Source organism: Fukomys damarensis, unplaced genomic scaffold (genome assembly GCF_012274545.1).
Source record: "Fukomys damarensis isolate Sample0158 unplaced genomic scaffold, DMR_v1.0_HiC HiC_scaffold_16, whole genome shotgun sequence".
Taxonomy (NCBI): Eukaryota; Metazoa; Chordata; class Mammalia; order Rodentia; family Bathyergidae; genus Fukomys; species Fukomys damarensis.
The window spans coordinates 22144638-22165564 of record NW_022900928.1 but is presented as its reverse complement, the minus strand read 5'-3'; the positions used below and the strand labels follow the sequence as shown (position 1 = coordinate 22165564).

Here is a 20927-nt window from a genome sequence, read left to right as displayed (position 1 = left end):
TTCTATTGCAAGTATCATTAGGAATTTTTTCATCTATGTTCATTACTGAAAGTGGCCTATAGTTCTCTTTTTTGGTTGAGTCTTTCTCTGCTTTGGGCATCAAGGTGATGCTTGCTTCCAGGAATAAATTTGGGAGTATTGCTTCCCTTTAAATTTCACTGAAGAGTATAGACAATGGTGGCAGCAATGCCTCTCTAAATGTCTTGTAGAATTCAGCAGTGAAGCCATCAGGGCATGGTCTTTCTTACTTAGTAAGTTTTAACTGCATTTTAATTTCTTTGATTAATAGTGAGTTGTTTAGAATTTCTAGGTCATCTTCATTCAACTTTGATAATTCATACATATCTAGAAATCTGTCTGTTTCTTCTGTATTTTCCACCTTATTGGTGTAAGGTTCCAGAAGTAACTATTGGTGATTCTCTGGATTTCTGCTGGGTCCATTGTAATTTCACCCTTTTCATTCCTTTTTTTTTCTCATTGAGTTTATTGGTACATTTTAGGTATACAGTACAGTTACATTCATTATTGGATCTTGTACCTTTACATGACAGATCTTGGTTCTCACTTTTCCCCCTTATCCCTGCCTTTCCTTCACCCCCTCATCCCTTCCCTATTTACAAACACTTTATTTCCATTTTTTCATTTTCTCATGTTTTCTTCTTTTCCCTTATTACCTTTCCCCTACCCTTCCCACTTCCCCTACACCTTTAGCCCTTTTCTTCCTATTTCATATTGTTAATTATATCATTAGGATCTTATATAGCACTATAGTTTTTCACTCTAGAGAAACTATTCAGTATTTATACATGTGTGACATTTATTTCACTTAAGAGTATATCCTCAATATGTATCCATTTTCCTATGAATGACTCTAATTTCTCATTCTTTATGGCTGAATAGTATTCCATTTTATAGAGAAACCACATCTTCTTTGTCCAGTCTCTAACTGATACCTTTTTCATTCCTAATTGCAGGGATTTGGGCCTTTCTTTCCTTTTTTAGATAAGGCTGGCTACGTTTTTGTCAATTTTAATTATTCTTTCAAAAACAAAATTTTTGCTTCTTTGATTTTTTTGTGCCATTCTTAGTCTCCATTGCATTGAATTTTGCTCTGATCCTTATAATTTCCTCCTTTTTATGAGCTTTGGGTTTTTCTTGCTCTTTCTAGAAGCTTGAGGATTGGCATCAGGTTATTTATTTGAGCTTGCTCTGTTTTCCTGATATGAGCATTCGCTGCTATGAATTTTCTTCCAAGACTACTTTCATCATGTCCCATAAATTCTGGTATGTTGCATTGGCATTGGCATTTAATTGTAGAACCTTTCTAATTTCTTCTCTGACCTATTGGTTGTTCAGGAGTGCACTGTTCAATTTCCATGTGTTTATGAAGTTCTTGTCATGTTTTTCTCATGATCTCCAAGCTCATCTCACTATCATCTGATAATATACAGGTCATAACTTCAAGTCCTTTGCATTGACCAAAAAATTTTCTATGAGCAAGTATGTGGTTTATTTCAGAGAACAACCTGTGCATAGCTGAAAGGAATGTGTGTTTTGATTTTGTGGGGTGGAACTCTCTAAACATTTGCTAAGTCGATTTGTTTAAGAGTTTGGTTTAGTTCTAGTATTTCATTGTTTGTTTTTTATCTAGTTGATCTATCTATTTGTGACAGTTGGTATTGAGGTCCCCCACTACTACTGTATTAGTGTTTATTTGATTTCTCATGTCTGTTATTATTTGTTTTATATATTTGTATGCCATAGTATTTGGTGCATATATATTTTTGATCATCATCTCTTCCTCTTGGATTGTTCCCTTTACAAGGATGTACTGGCCTTCTTTGTCACTCTTAATCAGTGTTGGTTTGAAATCCATTTGATCTGCAAAGAGGATGGCTTCTCCTGCTTTTTGAGGGTTCTTGTTGCATGGAGTATTGTTTTCCACCCTTCAACTTTCAGTCTATGAGTTTCTTTTGAATTGTGTTTCTTGTATCCAACATATTGTTGGATCTTGCTTCTTGACCCATTCTGCCAGTCTGTTTCTTTTGACTCATGAATTCAGACCATTAACATTGATAGTATCATTGATATGTATTGACTTATCCTGGTCATGATCTTTTCCTGTTGTTGAATTCTTCCCCCTTTGCGTTTAATTCCATGTCATGCCTGATGATTTATTCTTCCGGGCTTCCTGGGGTTGCGACTCTCATTATCTTTTCCTAGGATATTGTTTTAAATGTTTTGGAGTGCTGGTTTGGCATTCATGAAGTTCCCTGGGTGTTCTTTGTCATTAAAGTATCTTATTTCTGCATCAATTTTGAAGGATAGTTTTACAGGTTACATCAATCTGGGTTAGAGGTTGTTTTCTTCTGGGGCTTGAAATACTTTGCTCCAGACTCTTCTTGACCTGAGGGTTTGTGTTGTGAAGTTTGCTGTGATTCTGGTAGGCTTCTGTTTGTATGTGATTTACTTGTTTTCTCTAACTGCTTGTAGTATTTTGTTCTGTTGTGTTTCTGGAATCTTGACTCTATGTCTAGATGTAGATTCTTTTTATCACAGGTAGTTGGAGTCCTATATGCCTCACTTATTTGTATGTTAAATTCTTTTCTTTTGTTCTATGGATTCCACTTGTTTCCTATGTTGCTATTCCATTCCTAAATTCCTCTATTTTTTAATCTATGTTTCTTCTAGAGTTATTAATCATGTCTTTCACTATGGACACCATCACTGAGAAATTATTTCTGATTTTATTTTTAACATCCTTTTTTTTTTTTTTTTTTTTTTTTCATTTTTTTTTTTTTTTTGCCGGTTGAGATTCCAGTTAATTGTTTCAGTTTGTTCCATCTTGTTGTCCCCTGGAGTTGCTTTTGGTGATTTGGAAGTCTGGTTTTGAGTCTTGTTTAGGTGTTCTCTCATTTCAACCATTGCAGTCACCTTTATTGAGGTGACTCTTTACTCTCCAGTGGGCTAAATTCTCAACAAGTCTCAAAGAAGCCTTCCCTCTACTGCTTACTACCACGCCTGTTCCTAGGCTCAGAATTATGGCCTTTGTCCCCTGGAGTTGCTTTTGGTGATTTGGAAGTCTGGTTTTGAGTCTTGTTTAGGTGTTCTCTCATTTCAACCATTGCAGTCACCTTTATTGAGGTGACTCTTTACTCTCCAGTGGGCTAAATTCTCAACAAGTCTCAAAGAAGCCTTCCCTCTACTGCTTACTACCACGCCTGTTCCTAGGCTCAGAATTATGGCCTTCTGGATCCATGTACTGTGCTGTTGTCTGGGAGGGCTCTTGACTGGAGCCTGTGCACACTTACCCATGGTATCTGGGGTAAGTGAGGGCCTGCATAGCTGATGTCTGGGTCAGCCTTTGACTGGGCAAGCACATCTGTGCAGCTGTTGGGGGGGCTTCTAGCTGAGGCCTGTGTACATGTACTTAATCATTTTCAATAAAATATTCAATGGGTTCCTGCTGGGTGTGGTGGTACATGCCTGTAATCCCAGAACTTGGAAGGCTGAGACAGGAGGATTGCTGTGAGTTCAGCACCAGCCTGGGCTACATAGTGAGTTCCAGGTCAGTCTCAACTACATAGTGAGAGCCTGTCTCAAAAACACAAACAAAAAAAATACATTGGATTCCTCAATTTCATAGTTAAATGTATTTTCAAATATGGAAATTTCCTTTCCTATTGTATCAAGTTCTAAAAAGCACTGGTAGAATTTTAGTTTGGACTGAGGTAATAATTCACCACAAATTTGCTTAAGAGTAGAGATTACTTTCTTGTCTTCACTTTTAACAGCATGAAAATTGTATACATAAGTAAATATTCAAATATTAAGTATCATCTGAATTATCTTACTACTGAATAATTTTCAATATAATTATGGTTTTGTCTTGTAATTTTTGGTTGAATTTATCAAGAAACAATATCAAGTGTGGATTCAAAGAGTATTTTCATGGCCAGGGATTTAGCTCATTGTTTCTGATTGCTTTGCAAGCACAAGGACCCAAGTTCCATCTCTGGTAGAAAAAAAAAAGATTACTTTCAAAGCCATTTATTATTTAACAGTAATGGTTTAATATAGTTTCTCTTCTTAGAAAAATTATGATTCCTAGGCTATAAAATTTTTTAGGATTTTCCATTTTCACTTCTGACAAAATTTATAAGACTGGTACCTATTTTCACACCAGCAAATGAAATTCACTACTGATACCTCTGTCTCAGTAACAAATGATAAATTCCAGTATTTTTTCTGAGTACAAGTAACACAATGAATAAGCATAATCTTCAAATATTTATATTCTGTCCAATTTTGTAAAATTTTCCATCAAGCCTTTTGCTTCTTCACCTGTGTATATTTTTAAAAGGTAACACATCTTAACTGATTTCACATCAAATTGTACTCAATTTGTGTTTCTTTAACTTCACTGAACATTATTCTTGCCTGAGATTGTTCCCTGAAGGAGAGAATTTTTCAGTCACTTCAAATTCAGCATTAATCTTTGAATAGAAAACAAGTGTCAAAATCAGTAACATGTCAACTGGTTAAAAGCCATAGAAAACACTCAAAATGACATCTGTCATTTTCAAATTGACTATTAATATTGCTCCTAATGACTCTTCAAGGATCATTTCTTACCAGAAGACTAGTGATTTTAGGAAAATTTGTTTCCTAGATTCTCAATTTAGTAAACTTATCCTACGCAAAGGCTTTTTTTTTTTTTTTGGCTAGCCAGTCACTTGGAAATTTAGGTTGCAGACTCTCTTTCACCTTTTTTTGTGAAGAAATTCTGTTTTGATGAGATATACCACATAAAATTTTCAAATTTCTCTGTTGCTTTCTGCAACTTCAAAGCATTGTCACAAGTGCTTAGGCTAGTAGTAGTCACATATATTTTATTTCTTTACTATAACTTTATATCCCTACATAGTAAATTCAACTTCAGCCATCTGAATGGGTAACAATCTACACTCTATTGCCTTTAATGTGGCATCTAAAGTCTACTTTCTTTTCTTATTTTGGAATTATTTGTATGCACTTATAGTAAAAATGAACAGATATATCTTGCAGACATATACATGAAACTCAAAGCATCAACAAATGATAATTGAATTTTTATAATTTTATTTCTCTAAGTGATAGATGCAAGTGTCATTAATACACAGACTATCACTGGTTACTAATGCACAGACTGTTCCACTTGGCTGTTTTAGCATAAAATCAAATGCATAAATGAATGAGTGTCATTGTGCTCCATAAAACTTTATTTCATTTCTGCATACTGACACTTGAATTTCAAAAAATTTTTACATTCAAACAAATATTCTTTTGATTTTTCTAACTTTTAAAATGCAAAAAATAACCACACAGAAAAACCAGTTTTAGCTCATGTACAATATAAACACTGGTAGAATGTTGGATTTGGTACTTTGGCTCTAGTTTTTCCAATTTGGGTAAAACCATGAACTCTGACATTAGAATACCTGAGTTTTAACAGCTCTGTCTGTGAAATTGGACAGGTTAATTAGGGTCTCTGGACCCTTGGTTTCTGTTCTGAAAAATGTGGACAATCATAGCTATATTTCCCAGCTTGCTGGAGAGGATAAAGTGAGATCATATATGTCAATCACTAAAGGACTATGTGGGGCACATGGTAATTTCTATAGAAATGCTAACTGTTAGGATGATGTGAGTATCCCTGGTGGTGCTGTTGATGATGACAAAGATAATAGAAGTTATGGCATGGCAGAGGAAACTGAAGGAAGATTAGGTTGCATAGGTAAGTAGGAATCAAATCTTGAAAGGCCTTTTATGCTTAACTATTTGTACACTATTCTGAGAAATATGTAAATTTCAGCATAAGGAAACCATCAGATCTATATTTTGCAATATTACTTTGGCAACTGTGTTGAGAATGGGTTACAAGGGGTATGACCTGTAACATGAAGACCAGTCAAAAGACTTGCAATAGCATAGAAGTAAGCTTGAACAAATCCACCTCATAAAACTCAAAAATTAAAGTTTTTGTTAAATGAGTACATAGAGGAGCTATTAAGCAGAGCTGACTGCTTTCTGGAAAGACACTACTACTCTTGACAGCAGCTATGCCTATAAATCTGCAGCCAGCAGGAACATGAGCTTTAAAGTTGGCTCCTTGCCAACATGAGATCATCGGGAATTGGGCCTCTATTTCCTAGGTCATTAAACTGTCTCCCAGATCTGAAACTATGTATTCACCTAAGCTTTCTCTCCAAGACCAGGATATGCCACTGGGAGCCAGTCAGCTGTGCTCCCTGAACAGCAGGCTCATTAACAACTTCCACTGAGGTCATGGCCCCTGACTGCTCATTAATAGATTGGTTAGTCTGCAACCCCAGGAGTGGAGAACACTGAGGACAAAAGTCAGCGATGACACAGTTCAGACCAAGTGTGCTTCATTGGAAGAAGAGAGAATGAATTCTTAATGGGGACACCTAGGCTTTTACTATAAGGTCTCCAAAGATTCTTCCAGCTCTTACAGACCATGATTCTAGAAACAGATGACTGCAGGGAGCAAACCCTTGATAGGAGAAAGTGACAACACAGCCAAATGATCAGGCTTACATTTGCTCCTGATCTATAGAATACTAATGCAATCAAATGGTCTTCAGGTTTTCTTGTGTGCTAAGGCAAATGGAATACTGCTCTTCAAACATTTTATCATCTTCTTGGACATAACCATCAATTTATTGCTATTTCTCTGCCTAGCCAAATTCAGAGTCTTTGTGTCATTTTTAGATGAAAGTCCAGTCATTGACATACTTCTTCTGTCCTCTCTGTGTAATATCTCCTAGACGTCCATCTGTTCTCATGATTTCAACAAATCACCCCTGTGGAAATGAAACTTGGGAGTCAATTCCTCTCTCCCACCAGGATTGGTGCAAGATTCTGCCATTTGTATCATTGCTGCCAATCATGCACAAGCATACACTTCTTTCCCGTCCACCCTCCTTATCCTCCCCACAGTTCTTTCCAAATAAAGATGTTATAGTCTGTCATTATTAAGTTTAAAACCTTTATGATATGCCCTCATCTTTAAAATTAAACTAATGTTTTTAGTATGCTATAAAAAATCCTTTTACAATTCCACCTCCTCATTTCATCTTCAGATCCTAGCTATATATTTGAATGAATATTCAGCTGTTGTCATAGCATGCTCTTCCCACACCATGCACTTGCAGTTAGTCTTTTTCATTACTATAAAAAATTGGAATCTCGAAAAGTTCCTTTCCATCCTATATATGCTATTTACCAACTATTCAAAATTACACAAATTACTCTAAATGTCTATCCTTCTTTCTATTCTGTGAATAATGGGATAATGTTTACTCAGTTAATAATGTAAAGGTGAAATGATGATAATAAAATCTATTATGAATTTGTAAAAAAGCCACTGGTTCTATGGAAGCAGAGGCATGGTTGGGCTACTCAAACATTAATCAACCACATCCACTTGTAGAACTCTTATTTTCTCTATTCTTTACTATGTCTTCCAATTTATACTAGTATATCAATAATGCAGAATTCTCAACATGTAAGCAAATTAGCAAGTTCCCACCATTTCCTATGGAGTAGAGTGAAGAAAGGAACAACCATGTAATTCCTAACAAATATGAGCCATTGTTTTTGTTAATGTGTTCCTCATAGGTGTTATCTTAAAACAAGAGGAGGGAAAAGTAACAACTAATAAGAACTTAGGTTTGTCCAACCTTATCTTGTTCTTTTCAGTACAGCATATTCCTTCTCTAAAATGTAAAGATAGGAGCTAGAACTAATTTAAGAGGAAAAGAGAAGAATAATATATGGAAAGCTACTGTATATGGAAAGCCAAAAGTTGTAGGGTGGGGAATGAGATGAATAGATATAAATAGATGAACTATCAGTGTGTATGATGAACTATTTCTTTGAGATTATTGAAAGAAGTTACACTTATTCTCTAAAACTACCTGGAATAGAATAAGACTTCAAACAAAAATATACATTATTATGAAATCTTTATATTTCCTTCATTCTGCCTCTTTAAACTCCATATCAAGTTAACTCCCATGTATGCTGCAAGGTTCCGTTCTAATGCTTTCCCTTCTGTGATTATCTGATTTCTCTAGGCAAATCTGAAAACACCCTCCTTTGTATACATATGGTATCTCATGTAGATGACTGTTAAACATCAAACTTATTGCAGTTTTATTTTTATATATCCAGAGGACACAGTAATGGCAGTTTCTTTTTGACACCTAAGCCATTATATGGCATATACCAGTATGTTCTCAATAAATGACTGAATGAATGTGAAATCCTTAAAATATATCTCTATCCTTAACATCAGACTGAAATATGAGTTCTGTATTTCCAACCGTTTTCCACTCAGGTGTCGGGTTTTAAGTCAAGGAACCACAAATTCCCTGACAGTTATTATCCCAATATCCAAATCTTTAAAAAAATAGTTTTCTTGCTACTTATTCCTGGCTTTGATTTCATCTTTCATTGGCACAGTTCTTCATTTAATCAGTGAAAATTTATATACTGGATCCTAAGCATACAAGTGCTGACCTCTATGAGCTCTTAGCTTCTTTGAGTGTGTCAGGTAAGAAAAGGAACAGTTATAGATCAAGAAGATAATGTGGTGCAAAGTGCTTTACTGTATTATAATTCTACACTAATTTCTGCAGTAAATATTCAGCCAGCCTCATAGCCTTATTAATTTTTCCTTGCCAAAATTTTTCTTATGCAAATTTTGGTTCAATTGCCATTTTCTTTTTCTTTCTTTCTTTCTTTTTTTTTTTTTTTCACTGCGGAAAAATTGGGCCCTCTGCAAGGAGGCAGGTGGCAGCACCACTGAGATAATTCAATTGCCATTTTCGATGCTACTGTCATTATCCTAGGTAGACCCTTCCTTCTTAATGATTATCATATGAGTCTCCTCACTGCTTTCTTTGTTTTCACACTCACTTCTCAATCATTTACACATACTGCTGTACTGTGAAGTACTGTGAAGCAGATGAACAAATCCCTGCCTTCAAAGATATTACAGTCTGGTGGAAAAGAGACACATTTTATACACTTCTATCATTGTTATGAAGGAAAATAATAACAATAGTGCTCTAGAAAGTAAAGAGAGAGTTCTAATTTATAGTCAGTATCAGAGAATACTTTATTTGGAATATAACATTCAGGGTGGTTTCAGAATATCATGTATGACTTAACCATGTAACAAGTAAAGTACTCAAAGCAAAAAAACTAATACATACAAAGATCTATGGAGGTAATTATAGAAAATGTGTTGTTGCCTGTGATAGTAGTATTGGTGGTCATCATATAGTGAGCTATAATTTCCCTTCCCCAACTTGATGGCAACTCCAAGTCCTAAGTAAAATTCTATCATTATGAAACCTTAATACATATGACATGGGCCAGAGCTAGGCATATGACATTTTATTTCCTTCCATAATAGGCATTTGGTGTTTCATACCAGAGAAATTGAGGCATGGAAAGAATGACTTCAGGTCTTGAAGTTAGGAAGCAAAGGAGAAGGACCAAAACATTTAGTTTGTAAATATCATTTTTAATTAAAAGATGAATATTTGCACATAATAAAAATTCAGTAAGAATCTCTTTCTGGAGATAGAGATTGATTCCCCCTCCCTTTCAAATGGTAGAGTTTAAAAATTCACTTCTAGAGGAAAGAGCAAGAAAGGAAAAAATAATTATCTTATTGTGCAAAAACCTTGCAGACACCACTTTAATGAGGGCTTCAGGTTTAAATAACTAATAGTAAATGTACTCTCCTACATAAAGAGATGAACATCTTTATGGTATATTATGGCCCCTCACACCAAAATAAAAGTCTAATCATAAAAAAAAATAGCTCCTGTTAAAGGACATTCTACAAAATACCTGGCCAGTACTCTTTAAAAGTGCCAAGGCCATGAAAATTAAGGGAACCCTGAAAAATATCACAGATTGGATAAGAGTAAAGATAACAGATAAATAATTTCAATATAATATCCTGGAGTGAATCATAGAAAAGAGAAACATTTGTGAGAAAGCTGACCAAATAAACCATGCAGTTTAGTACATAATATAGCAATAATGCTACTTTTTTAGTTCTATGAATGAATCACAGTCATATAGTATATGACAATTGGGAAACAATGGATGAGTATATAAAAGGACTACCTGTATTATCTTTGTGACTTTTCTATAAATCTAATATTACTTTATTTGTTTAATTTAAAAATTTTTTTTAGTTTTCAGTATACACATTTTTAATCATCTTGGGGAATGGCTATATATACATACTACAACTTGTTTCTTTTTTAAATCCCTTCCCTCTCCCCTCTTTCCCACCTCTAATTCCCCACCCCAATTTTCATTCTTGTTGATATTATGAATCTTAGTTCATGTTATGGCATATTAATTTTACATTCATTGAGGTTATTAGATTTCTGTACATGGTATAACATTATTACACTTTTTTCCCTTTGTCTCCTCTTAATCCCTTGCCTTTTTCCCCTTGAACCCCTTCCCTACTGCAAAAGATCCATCCCCTTATCTGCTTCCATCTGTACTTTATTATTCCCTTTGCACTTTGCCTCACTCAAATGAGAGATACCATATGGTATTTAAGCATGTGTGTCTTGTTTATTTCACTCAACACCACATTTTCCAGTTGCACTCATTTTTCTACAAATGTCTCAAATTTGCCATTCTTCACACCTGTGTAGTATTCTATTATATATAGATACCACATTTTCTTTATCCAACCATCCATTGATGGATATACAGGCTGCTTACAGGACTTAGCTATTACAAATTGTGCTACTATTAAAACTGGTATGCATGATCGCTATGGTATATCTTAAACTGTTTGGGTGAGATAACTAGCAGGCGGATAGCTGAGTCACATAGAATTTCTAACTTCACTTCTTTGAGGAATCTCCATACTGATTTCCATATTGTTTGTACTAGTTTACATTCCTACCAACAATGTACAAAGGTTCCTTTTTCACCACAGCCTCCCCAATGTTTGTTATTGTTTGATTTCTTAATGATTCCCATTCGTTCCAGAGTAAGATGAAATCTTAGTGTTGTTTGTAATTTGCATTTCCCTAATGGCCAGAGATGTGTTTCTACTTTTTCCTTTGTGAAGTGTCCGTTCATTTCTCTTGCCCATTTCTGGACTGATTCTTTAATTTTAGATGACTTAATTTTTTTTGAATTCTTTATATATTCTAGATATTAGTCCTCTGTATGAGTAGCTGGCAATTTTTTTTCCCCCATTCTGGCTCCTCCTCAGTCAAAAATGACCATGAAAGGCAAATGTTTTTAATCAATTCAGGGATATTGAGGCGACTACCAAGCTAATCTAAGACATTCATAAAAGGACTTCTAGAACTACTGCAGAAAGAGGCAAGAATGATAAAATAAGAGCGTTTGAGGGCTGAGGATTTAGCTCAGCGATTCGGTGGCCTGCCTTGCAAGCACAAGGACCCAAGTTCGATCCCTGGTACCAAAAAAAAAAAAAAAAAAAAAAAAAAAAAAAAAAGCGTGTTTGAAGTGGAAGGGAGTAGTTTTGAACTGGATTAGTGGGAATGTGTCTTTTACTATACTAAATATTCACCATACTTTTTATCATTCCCTGTATACTCATTGGTATGTTATTTTATATTATAATCTAATACTTTATTGTTCATATTATTAGTTTTAGCTGCTGGGGAAATTTCATTTGATCTCTGTGTTCTTTTCACTTAATATAATAATGGGCTTTATCTCTTCCTGTCTTTTTCTCTTTCTTCACTTTTCTTTCTTTCCTTTTGTATTAACTTTCTATACGAAACATGGCTCCATGCTCATTTTGAATATTTCCTGTTCATCTCCTAGAATAATCTGTTTTTCCAGAAAGTATTGATTTCTTTTACTGGAAAAATGGTATTTAAAAGCCAAATGTTCATCGTGATTTCTTTTTCATCTTGATTTTTTTAACATAAAGATGAATATACACAGCATTTCATTATGTACCATAAAAAATTTTATCATCCCCCTACTGATGGAATTAAGATATATTCTACACAGTTTTGCAATTGTAGTAATACTACAAATAAAGCAATTATAATTTTCCCTTTTAAAAAATAATGATTTTTAAAAGCCTGAATAAAATAATACCACTTTGTTTCTATCTTGTACTGTTTGCTAGCTATTTCAAAATCCAATAGCCTCAAATCACATGAACATCTAGGGGCAGCCTTATATCTCATTCTTATACTTTTTACTTGACAATGATCAGCATAAGACTAAATAAATTAAAGTAATAATTATATAATATATAGTTTAATTCTTTAAACAGAATGTATTTTAATAATGCAACAATTATAGTTTATATTTTTGAGTCCTTTTTTCCCTACAGTTTTCTATTTCTCCTTTTCCATGTTTTATCAGATTCATTTTAACATAAAATAACAGTCTTATGCTGTTAATCATTTATTTGTAGTTTACCTGGCTTCTCCACTAAAATGTAAACTTTTTTTTTTCCTAATTGAGTTTGCTGATACATTTTAGGTATACAGTACAGTTACATTCATCATTGGGATCTTGTACCTTTACATGACAGATCTTGGTTCTCATTTTTTCCCCATGCCCTTGCCCTCCCTTCACACCTCCTCGCTCCCCTATTTACAAAAAATTTATTTCCATTTTTTCATTTTCTCATATTCTTTTTATTTCCCTTATTTCCCCTCACCTACCCTTCCCACTTACTCCACACCTTAAAATATAAGCTTTATGAATACAGAGAAGGTATCTATTTGCTTATTTTACTTCTATAACCTAATGTCTAGCTTAGTACCTAAAATTTTAAAAAATGAGTGTGATGGTGTAGTGTGTTCTTAGTTATCAAAAATACTCTTGTAGCTTTGGGATTTTGAATTGATGGATATTCATGAAGTGTAGAAAAGCATGACACACTGTACAAACTGAATCACAAAATGACATGGAAGGTATCTATTTGCTTATTTTACTTCTATAACCTAATGTCTAGCTTAGTACCTAAAATTTTAAAAAATGAGTGTGATGGTGTAGTGTGTTCTTAGTTATCAAAAATACTCTTGTAGCTTTGGGATTTTGAATTGATGGATATTCATGAAGTGTAGAAAAGCATGACACACTGTACAAACTGAATCACAAAATGACATGTGACATGTACACCAAAATACCAACCATATAAAGTTAGCATATTATCTTTAAGTAGCTTGGAAAGTGAAACAAAGAAAAATTTTTAAGAATTGCTAAACCTCACAGGCCAGAGATTTCCAGAGCTGGGATTAAATTTATGTCACTCTGACTTCAATCTTTTAGTATTTTCTTCTCTACACAATGCCATTTCCCCTCATATACAATTTAGTTTTTCTTTCCTTAATTTATTCATTTGTTTGTTTGTTTGTTTGTTGAGATAGGGTCTCACTATGTAGTTGAGACTGACCTGGAACTCACTATGTAGCCCAGGCTGATCTTGAACTCACAGTGATCCTCCTGCCTCAGCTTCCCTTGTGTTGGAATTACAGGCATGTGCCACCACTCCCGGCTCCTTAATTTATTCTTACTGGCATCTAAAATTCATTATGACTTCACAAGACAATAGAGTAGAGCAAGAAAAGTTAGGTCCCCATGAGAAAGGGAAGGAAAAGGAACTTAAGTAAACCCAACAATACCTGGGGAAAATGTAGGATCCTGTCCTTCAACAAACCCTGAGGGAAAAGAGAGTCTCAGCTGGGAATAATTATTCTAAAGTCAGGACTGGGACTCGTCGGTCCACAAAGTGTGCTCACTATCTGTACAGACAGCAGCAGCAATCTGGCTACATCCATTAATTGCTCAGCCAGTGAAGGAATTAAGATTTCTGAAATAGAGCTAGAGCTGTTGGATTACTAGAGGACATGCATGGAGCATGGATATCAGACAGAGCTGATCAAGGAAGAGGTCCCCATTCACCAGGTAAGTCTCTTTGCCAAGGGCCAATCCATGAGGGGACTGTGTACAAGTTCAGTTGTTCAACTGGACGAGGTTTGGACAGGTTTTGGTGGGACACTGAATTCTATTCCTCTATCCATACCGGGAAAATCTCATAAATCTCTTTCTCCTTGGCCTCAGTTCCCCCTTTCTTTCATAAGTGAGACTGAGGCCACAAGAAGGATGATATTATCCAGATTTTTTTTCCAATTCCCTCTTCTCTTCAGCTTTAATTGAGTTTATTGGTACATTTTAGGGATACAGTACAGTTACATTTATTGTTGGGATCTTGTACCTTTACATGACAGGTCTTGGTTCTCATTTTTCCCCTTGTCCCTGCCCTCCCTTCACCCTCTCCTCCCTTCCCCATCTACAAACAGTTTATTTCCATCTTCTCATTATCTCACAGTTTTTTCTTTTCCCTTAATACCCTTCCCCTACCCATCCCACCTTCCCTACACCTTTAGCCCCTTTCTTCCCATTTCACAATGTCAGTAATCTTATTAGGATCTTATGTATTATTGCAGTTTATTCACACCAGAGAAACTATTTGGTATTTGCACATGTGTAATTTATTTCACTTAGAAGTATATCTTCAATATGTATCCATTTTCCTATGAATGAATCTATTTTCTCATTCTTTATGGCTGAGTAATATTGCATTTTACAGAAAAACCACATCTTCTTTATCCAGTTTCCAATGGATGGGCAAATGGGCTGTTTCCAAGTTTTAGCTATTACAAACTGTGCCACTATAAACAATGGTGCGCATACTTCTCTGTGATATGATTCTTTTAGTTCTTTTGGAAAGATACCCAGCAGAGGGATGGCTGGGTCAAATGGAACCTCCAGTCTGACTCCAATTCCCTCTTGACATTTTCAGGATCCAGAGGCTTTCAGCCTCAATAGTGCATGAAAACATCCTTCGTGTCTTCATTCTTCTAAGATTAACTCTCAGGAAAGTCTTGTCTTGGCAGAACATTCCTTAGGCAGAGGACATTGAGTCACACAACTTTTAAAAGATAATTCTGTGGTCATAGAAGCTTTAGAAGAGCTGGCTCTTGCTCCTGGAGCAGTCAAGAAGTGAATAGCAAAGGAGTGCTCCTGGAGAAGTCCTAGGGAAACTACCAAGCAGCCTCTTGGCTGGCCAAGGAGCTCCAGCCTTGACAATGGCTCCTCCATCAGAGACAGGGCACCAGCTCCTGCTCCTCAGTGGTTTCCAAAAATTTTATTGGAAGCCCAGCCAGCCCTTTCACCTCTGCTCCTTCTTCAATCCTCATCTTCTACATCAGCTCCACACATTACACATCTGTAATGAAATAGGGCTTTTGATGAAAGTGTAATTCTGATGAAGGAAGGACAGTCACTGGGAAAAGAATTCTAGTAGTGAATGGAAACTCCAGAAAGACTGAACTTTGTTGAATTCATGTATTCACTCATCTAAAAAGTTGTTCCAAAACACATATAAAAAGCTTATTCTAGACAAGCATTGGGCTACTTCTTACATAGATGACTAAGGCAGTTAATATTTTGAATAAGGCTACACACTGAAGTCTAACTAAGTTGGTAATTGCAACATCTGAGTAATTAATATATTTTAAAGGATTTATGGAATGAAACAGATGCCCAGTGCCCTCTGGAAATGTTGGATGATGGAGCTAAGTATCAGAAGGTGTCAGACAGGTGGAGGTGGGGGTGTGTGTGCAGGCAGAAGTGATGGCACATGCAAGGGCACAGTAATGCAGTAGGAACTCACATGTTCTGTAATAGCATGAAAATCACCATTGTGGCAGGGGAGCATTGGAAGGGGAGACAAGGCGAAAGAGCAAAGATGTACTTAGGATGCCATTTTCTCTTATCATTAGCCCAACTTATTCAAAGTCCACGTTTTAAAGTCATAGTTCCTACAAATGTACATATCACCTCTAAACTTTGTTCATCTCCAACGCAGAGAGCCCACTGATGTCATTTAAATCAAGCTGTAAAAAGAAAATGCAAAACTGAATGCAGATCACAAAGCATAAATCTACTACAATCTCAGTAAATATTGCTAACTTTAGGATGATCATTAATTTTATTTTCACATTTTTATGAGGAACACATAAAAATGTAGAATATATAGAAATCTAGAAAAATAACAATAAAGTAAGCCCTTCCCTCTTTTTACCTTTTCAATCAAAACACTGAAATTTTACATATACCCTTTTATTCTTATATAGCATATATTTTAAAATTGGAAATTTGTCATTGTGAACACTCTTATTTTTCATTAAACATTATATAAGGAGCATTAAATGTTCCACAAAAATTATTAATTTTAGGATATTTTCTTAAATATTAACTTTGTAATTGAACAATTCATTAATCTATACTAATGATCGTTCTCAATTTGTCACTATAATGGTCAGCTGTTAAACTTATACCTCCATCTCCTTTGCTAAAGGGGCTCTTTTGGTGAAATGTAGAAACTATAAAGGATCTTCATGGAGCTGCAGCAAATTGACTTTCAAAGAAATTGTATTAATTGACAAATCCTTAAAAAAAAGATAGTGACTATTACACCATTCCTAACTTGTGTTTAATGCTATATTCTTCAATACTTCAATTTTTATGAGGAAATTTAATCTATTTTTATTTACTTTTGTTTTTATTATTAGAATAATTGAGTAACTTTCAAGGTGGGGATTTCACTCAGTGGCACCATGCCTGCCAAGCAAGCTCAAGGTCCTGAGTTCAATCTCCAGTATAAATTGAATAATTTTCATATCCTTATTGGCCATTTACATTTCTTAAATTAATTATTTATATTTTATTATCTTTAAATTAATTGCTTATATTTTCTGACTAAATATTTTGGAGAAATTGTGTCTTCTCAAAATTATTTAAATACCTTATTATATATAACAACTGTGCAGACACTTTTATTGATCGTTGCCATTGTTGGAAATATTTTTTGCAAGTTGTCATTTATATTTCCTTATTGTTTGTAAGTTGTTTTGTGTTATTAGTATTTATTCTTAAAATGTCTATTTGTTCTAAATAAAATGCAATATATTTCACTGTCCATAGTGTGAAAAAATATGAAATGCAAAGAATCACCAAAACAATTCTAACTTCAGCACTAAAATACCAGCAAAAAAATCAAATTTAAGTTTTTATGTTTATATGCATATAAAATATATGTGAATGAATAATTGCAAGTATATATATGTATATATTTTTATAATGAATTACATTCAATATATTACTTTGTAGTCTATCAATTTACAAATCATACAGGACATTTTCTTATGATAGTTAATATTCTTTAATATATGTTTAAATACAATTCTATACTGCAAATATAATACTATATTAAATTAGCTTGATATTTGTATATATTAATATTGTTCTTCTCATTTATTCATTGCAATCATTTTATTATGCAAATACCTGAGAGGAACACTATGGTATCTTTAATAACATACTTTAAAATTTTAGATGTGGAATTAGTTGTTCAGTCTCCGACACATACTAGGAAATGTTTCTTATTTGGATTCACAGTTCTTGAATATTAACATTATTTAACTTTTATTCAAAGCAAGGATTGTCACATTTTAAAATTTATAATAGATGTAACTTCTTTATTAAAATTTTGTATTTGTTTTCTGATAGCTTTAAACATTTTCTTGTGTTTTAGTCATTTTCTTTCTAACCCTATAAATTGAATGATTACAGACTTTCCTAATTTTCTCTTGGGTAATTTGTAAGAATCTACCATTACTTTGTAGATATTATCTCCATTTGTAATTTATATTTTTATTTCTATTTTAGATTTTGATGTTCAAACTTTCTTAATTTTTGCCCAGTCAAATTAATCTGTCATTGTATGGATCCTGGTTTAGAATACATGCTGAGAAAGATCTATATGTTGAAGCAAATACTAGCAAGTAATATTAAATATTTGAATAAAATAAAATTTTTCAAATTCAACTGTATCCTATTTTGTATTTGTCATTATTCATATTGCATATACTTTACTGTGTTGTTTAAACTGAGAATGAAACATTAATTTTCCCCTCATATTGCTTAAGAGCTAATTATAAGATTCATTTTAAAAACACATTGCTCCTGTCACCTTGTGTGAATTATCTCCCTAACACAAGACTCCAATATACATGCAAATAGGCTGAACAAAATATTTTAACTTCTTGAGAGAATATAATAAAATACTATTGAGCAATACAAAATGTTTTATTCTCTGATTATGCATATCCTTTTGCCTTATTTTTTCAAAAAGATTTTGGACTTATTTCAAAGGTATTTGTTAGTCTGTTTGTAATTTTTTAAGAAAATAAATTTGTTCCAGACCATTTTAAAATATGAAAATACACTACAATCCATTGATGTCTATTTGACATCTTTATTCTAAAATATTTATTTATTCATTTATTTTTCAGCTTTAATTGAGTTTATTGGTACATTTTAGGGATACAGTACAGTTACATTCATTGTTGGGATCTTGAACCTCTACATGACAAGTCTTGATTCTCATTTTTTCCCCTTACCTCTGCCCTCATATTTAGATTTTACTGATACAGTAAAATTCTAGCTAGTTTTTATTACATATAAAATTTCTAGCTAGCTTTTAATAAATACAGAAATGTCATGAATATTATCCTTTTGAAATTAATTCTACTTTAGCATAATATACTATTGAGATAGATTTGAATTGACATTAGTAAATTGAATTCTATTTCATATTTTTGCATCTACACTAACAAGTAAGATTGATTGCATGTATCATATCTGTAAATTCTGATAGCATTTGTTACTGTCGTTATTACAGAATAAACATTGTTCCTTCTCTCTGGAGTAACCCCAGAACCCTGTGTTCTGAATATTGGAAAAAACATTCATATAACTGTTCTGGCTGAGAACTATTTTACTCTATTGATTTGATGAAATTTCTCCCACTTATACCTCTTCTTATTTTTTTTTTTTTTTTTTTTTTTTTTTTTGGTAACAGGGATTGAACTTGCAAAGCAGGCCACCGAACCGCTGAGCTAAATCCCTGGCCCTCCCACTTATACTTTTAATTCAATATGGAATTATTTATTTTATCAGTAAATAATCACTTCATAAAATAAATGTATTAATTTATATATTAAACTAATTATGACAGAATTCAGAGCATTACTTTCTACTTTTAAAAATATCCTTCTGCAGTTGAAGTTGTTTTCCATTTCTTAATTCTAATATTTTTGTGTTTTTTACATTTTTTTCATTGCATGGAATAACTTGTTTGTATTACTGTTAGAAAACAAAATATTGAATTTATTTACTGGTTTAACAATTTTAGAATTATTTAATAGTTTTAATCCATTTTTGTGTACTTCTGTACCTGTCTTGTTTCAAACTTGATTTGGAAGCCATTTGAATTTATTTTCACTATTTATCATGTGGTAATAGTAATAAATATCTAAACGAGCCTGATCTATGCTCTATAAACATGAATCTACTGTATTTTGTCAGTTAGTGTTGCATAGGACAAATCTATTGTTTTCTTTGGTGTTGTTGGTATTTATTTATTTATTTTGGCACCTGGGATTGAACTCAGGACCTTCATTTGTGAGGCAGATAACAGAACCACTGAGCTAAATCCCCGGCCCTTGTGTTGTTGTTAATTTAAATTTAAATTTAAATTTAATAAAATTGTGAATATATTTATTATAACACACCACTAGAAGAAACTTTAATGTCCTTTCATGTCCCCTTCAGAGACCTATGACTCACTGAGCAACACTTTCTCTATAGGTTAATCTGAAATCCAAGATCTTAACTTTATCTAATTCACTGACAATAAGAAGGAACCTGAAAGACATATTCAGAATGTGATTTTTGCTCCAGTCAAGAATTTCTCTCTCTGACCACAATGGAGATTTAAACGTTTACCTATGGCTTCAGGAAACTGTACAAGGCTAAATGAGTTTATCCTCATGAGCTTCACTTCTCTACCTACCAAGATACAGTCTTTGCTCTTCCTGATATTTCTCATCATCTATGTGGTCACCCTGATGGGAAACAGCCTCATCATTCTGGTTACCTTGGCTGACCCCATGCTGCACAGTCCCATGTACTTCTTCCTCAGGAACTTGTCTTTCTTGGAGATTGGTCTCAACCTAGTCATCTTTCCTAAAATGCTGAGAACCCTGCTTGCCCAGGACACAACCATCTCCTTCCTTGGCTGTGCCACTCAGATGTATTTCTCCTTCTTCTTTGGAGTGGCTGAGTGCTTCCTGTTGGCCACTATGGCATATGACCGCTATGTAGCCATCTGCAGTCCCTTGCACTACCCAGTGCTCATGAACCAAAGGACGTGCACCAAACTGGCTGCAGCCTCCTGGTTTCCAGGATTTCCTGTAGCCACTGTCCAGACCACATGGCTCTTCAGTTTCCCATTCTGTGCCACCAACAAAGTGAACCACTTCTTCTGTGACAGCCCACCCGTGCTGAGGCTGGTCTGTGCAGACACAGCACTGTTTGAGATCTACGCCATTGTGGGAACCATTCTGGTGGTCATGATACCCTGCTTGCTGATCTTGTCTTCCTACACACGCATTGCTGCTGCCATCCTCAAGATTCCATCAGCTAAAGGGAAGCATAAAGCCTTTTCTACCTGTTCTTCTCACCTTCTTGTTGTGTCCCTTTTCTATGTATCTTTAAGCCTCACATACTTTAGGCCCAAATCAAATAATTCCCCTGAGAGCAAGAAATTACTATCATTGTCCTACACTATTGTGACTCCCATGTTGAATCCCATCATCTACAGCCTGAGAAATAATGAGGTGAAAAATTCCCTCAGCCGGACTTTCCACAAGGCCCTTGCCCTCAGAATCTGTATTCTATAG

General features: G+C 34.3%; 1 protein-coding gene across 1 annotated transcript; it reads left to right on the top strand.

Moving 5' to 3' along the window:
• The first annotated feature begins 19973 nt into the window (after window positions 1-19973).
• LOC104856534 (olfactory receptor 10A5) lies at window positions 19974-20927 on the top strand. The gene has a single exon (XM_010615984.1). It carries the CDS (start codon window positions 19974-19976, stop codon window positions 20925-20927), a length of 954 nt encoding a protein of 317 aa, XP_010614286.1.

Bases quoted from the DNA above. Each gene is read 5' to 3' on its own strand.
- LOC104856534 (XM_010615984.1), top strand. From the start codon at position 19,974: ATGGCTTCAGGAAACTGTACAAGGCTAAATGAGTTTATCCTCATGAGC.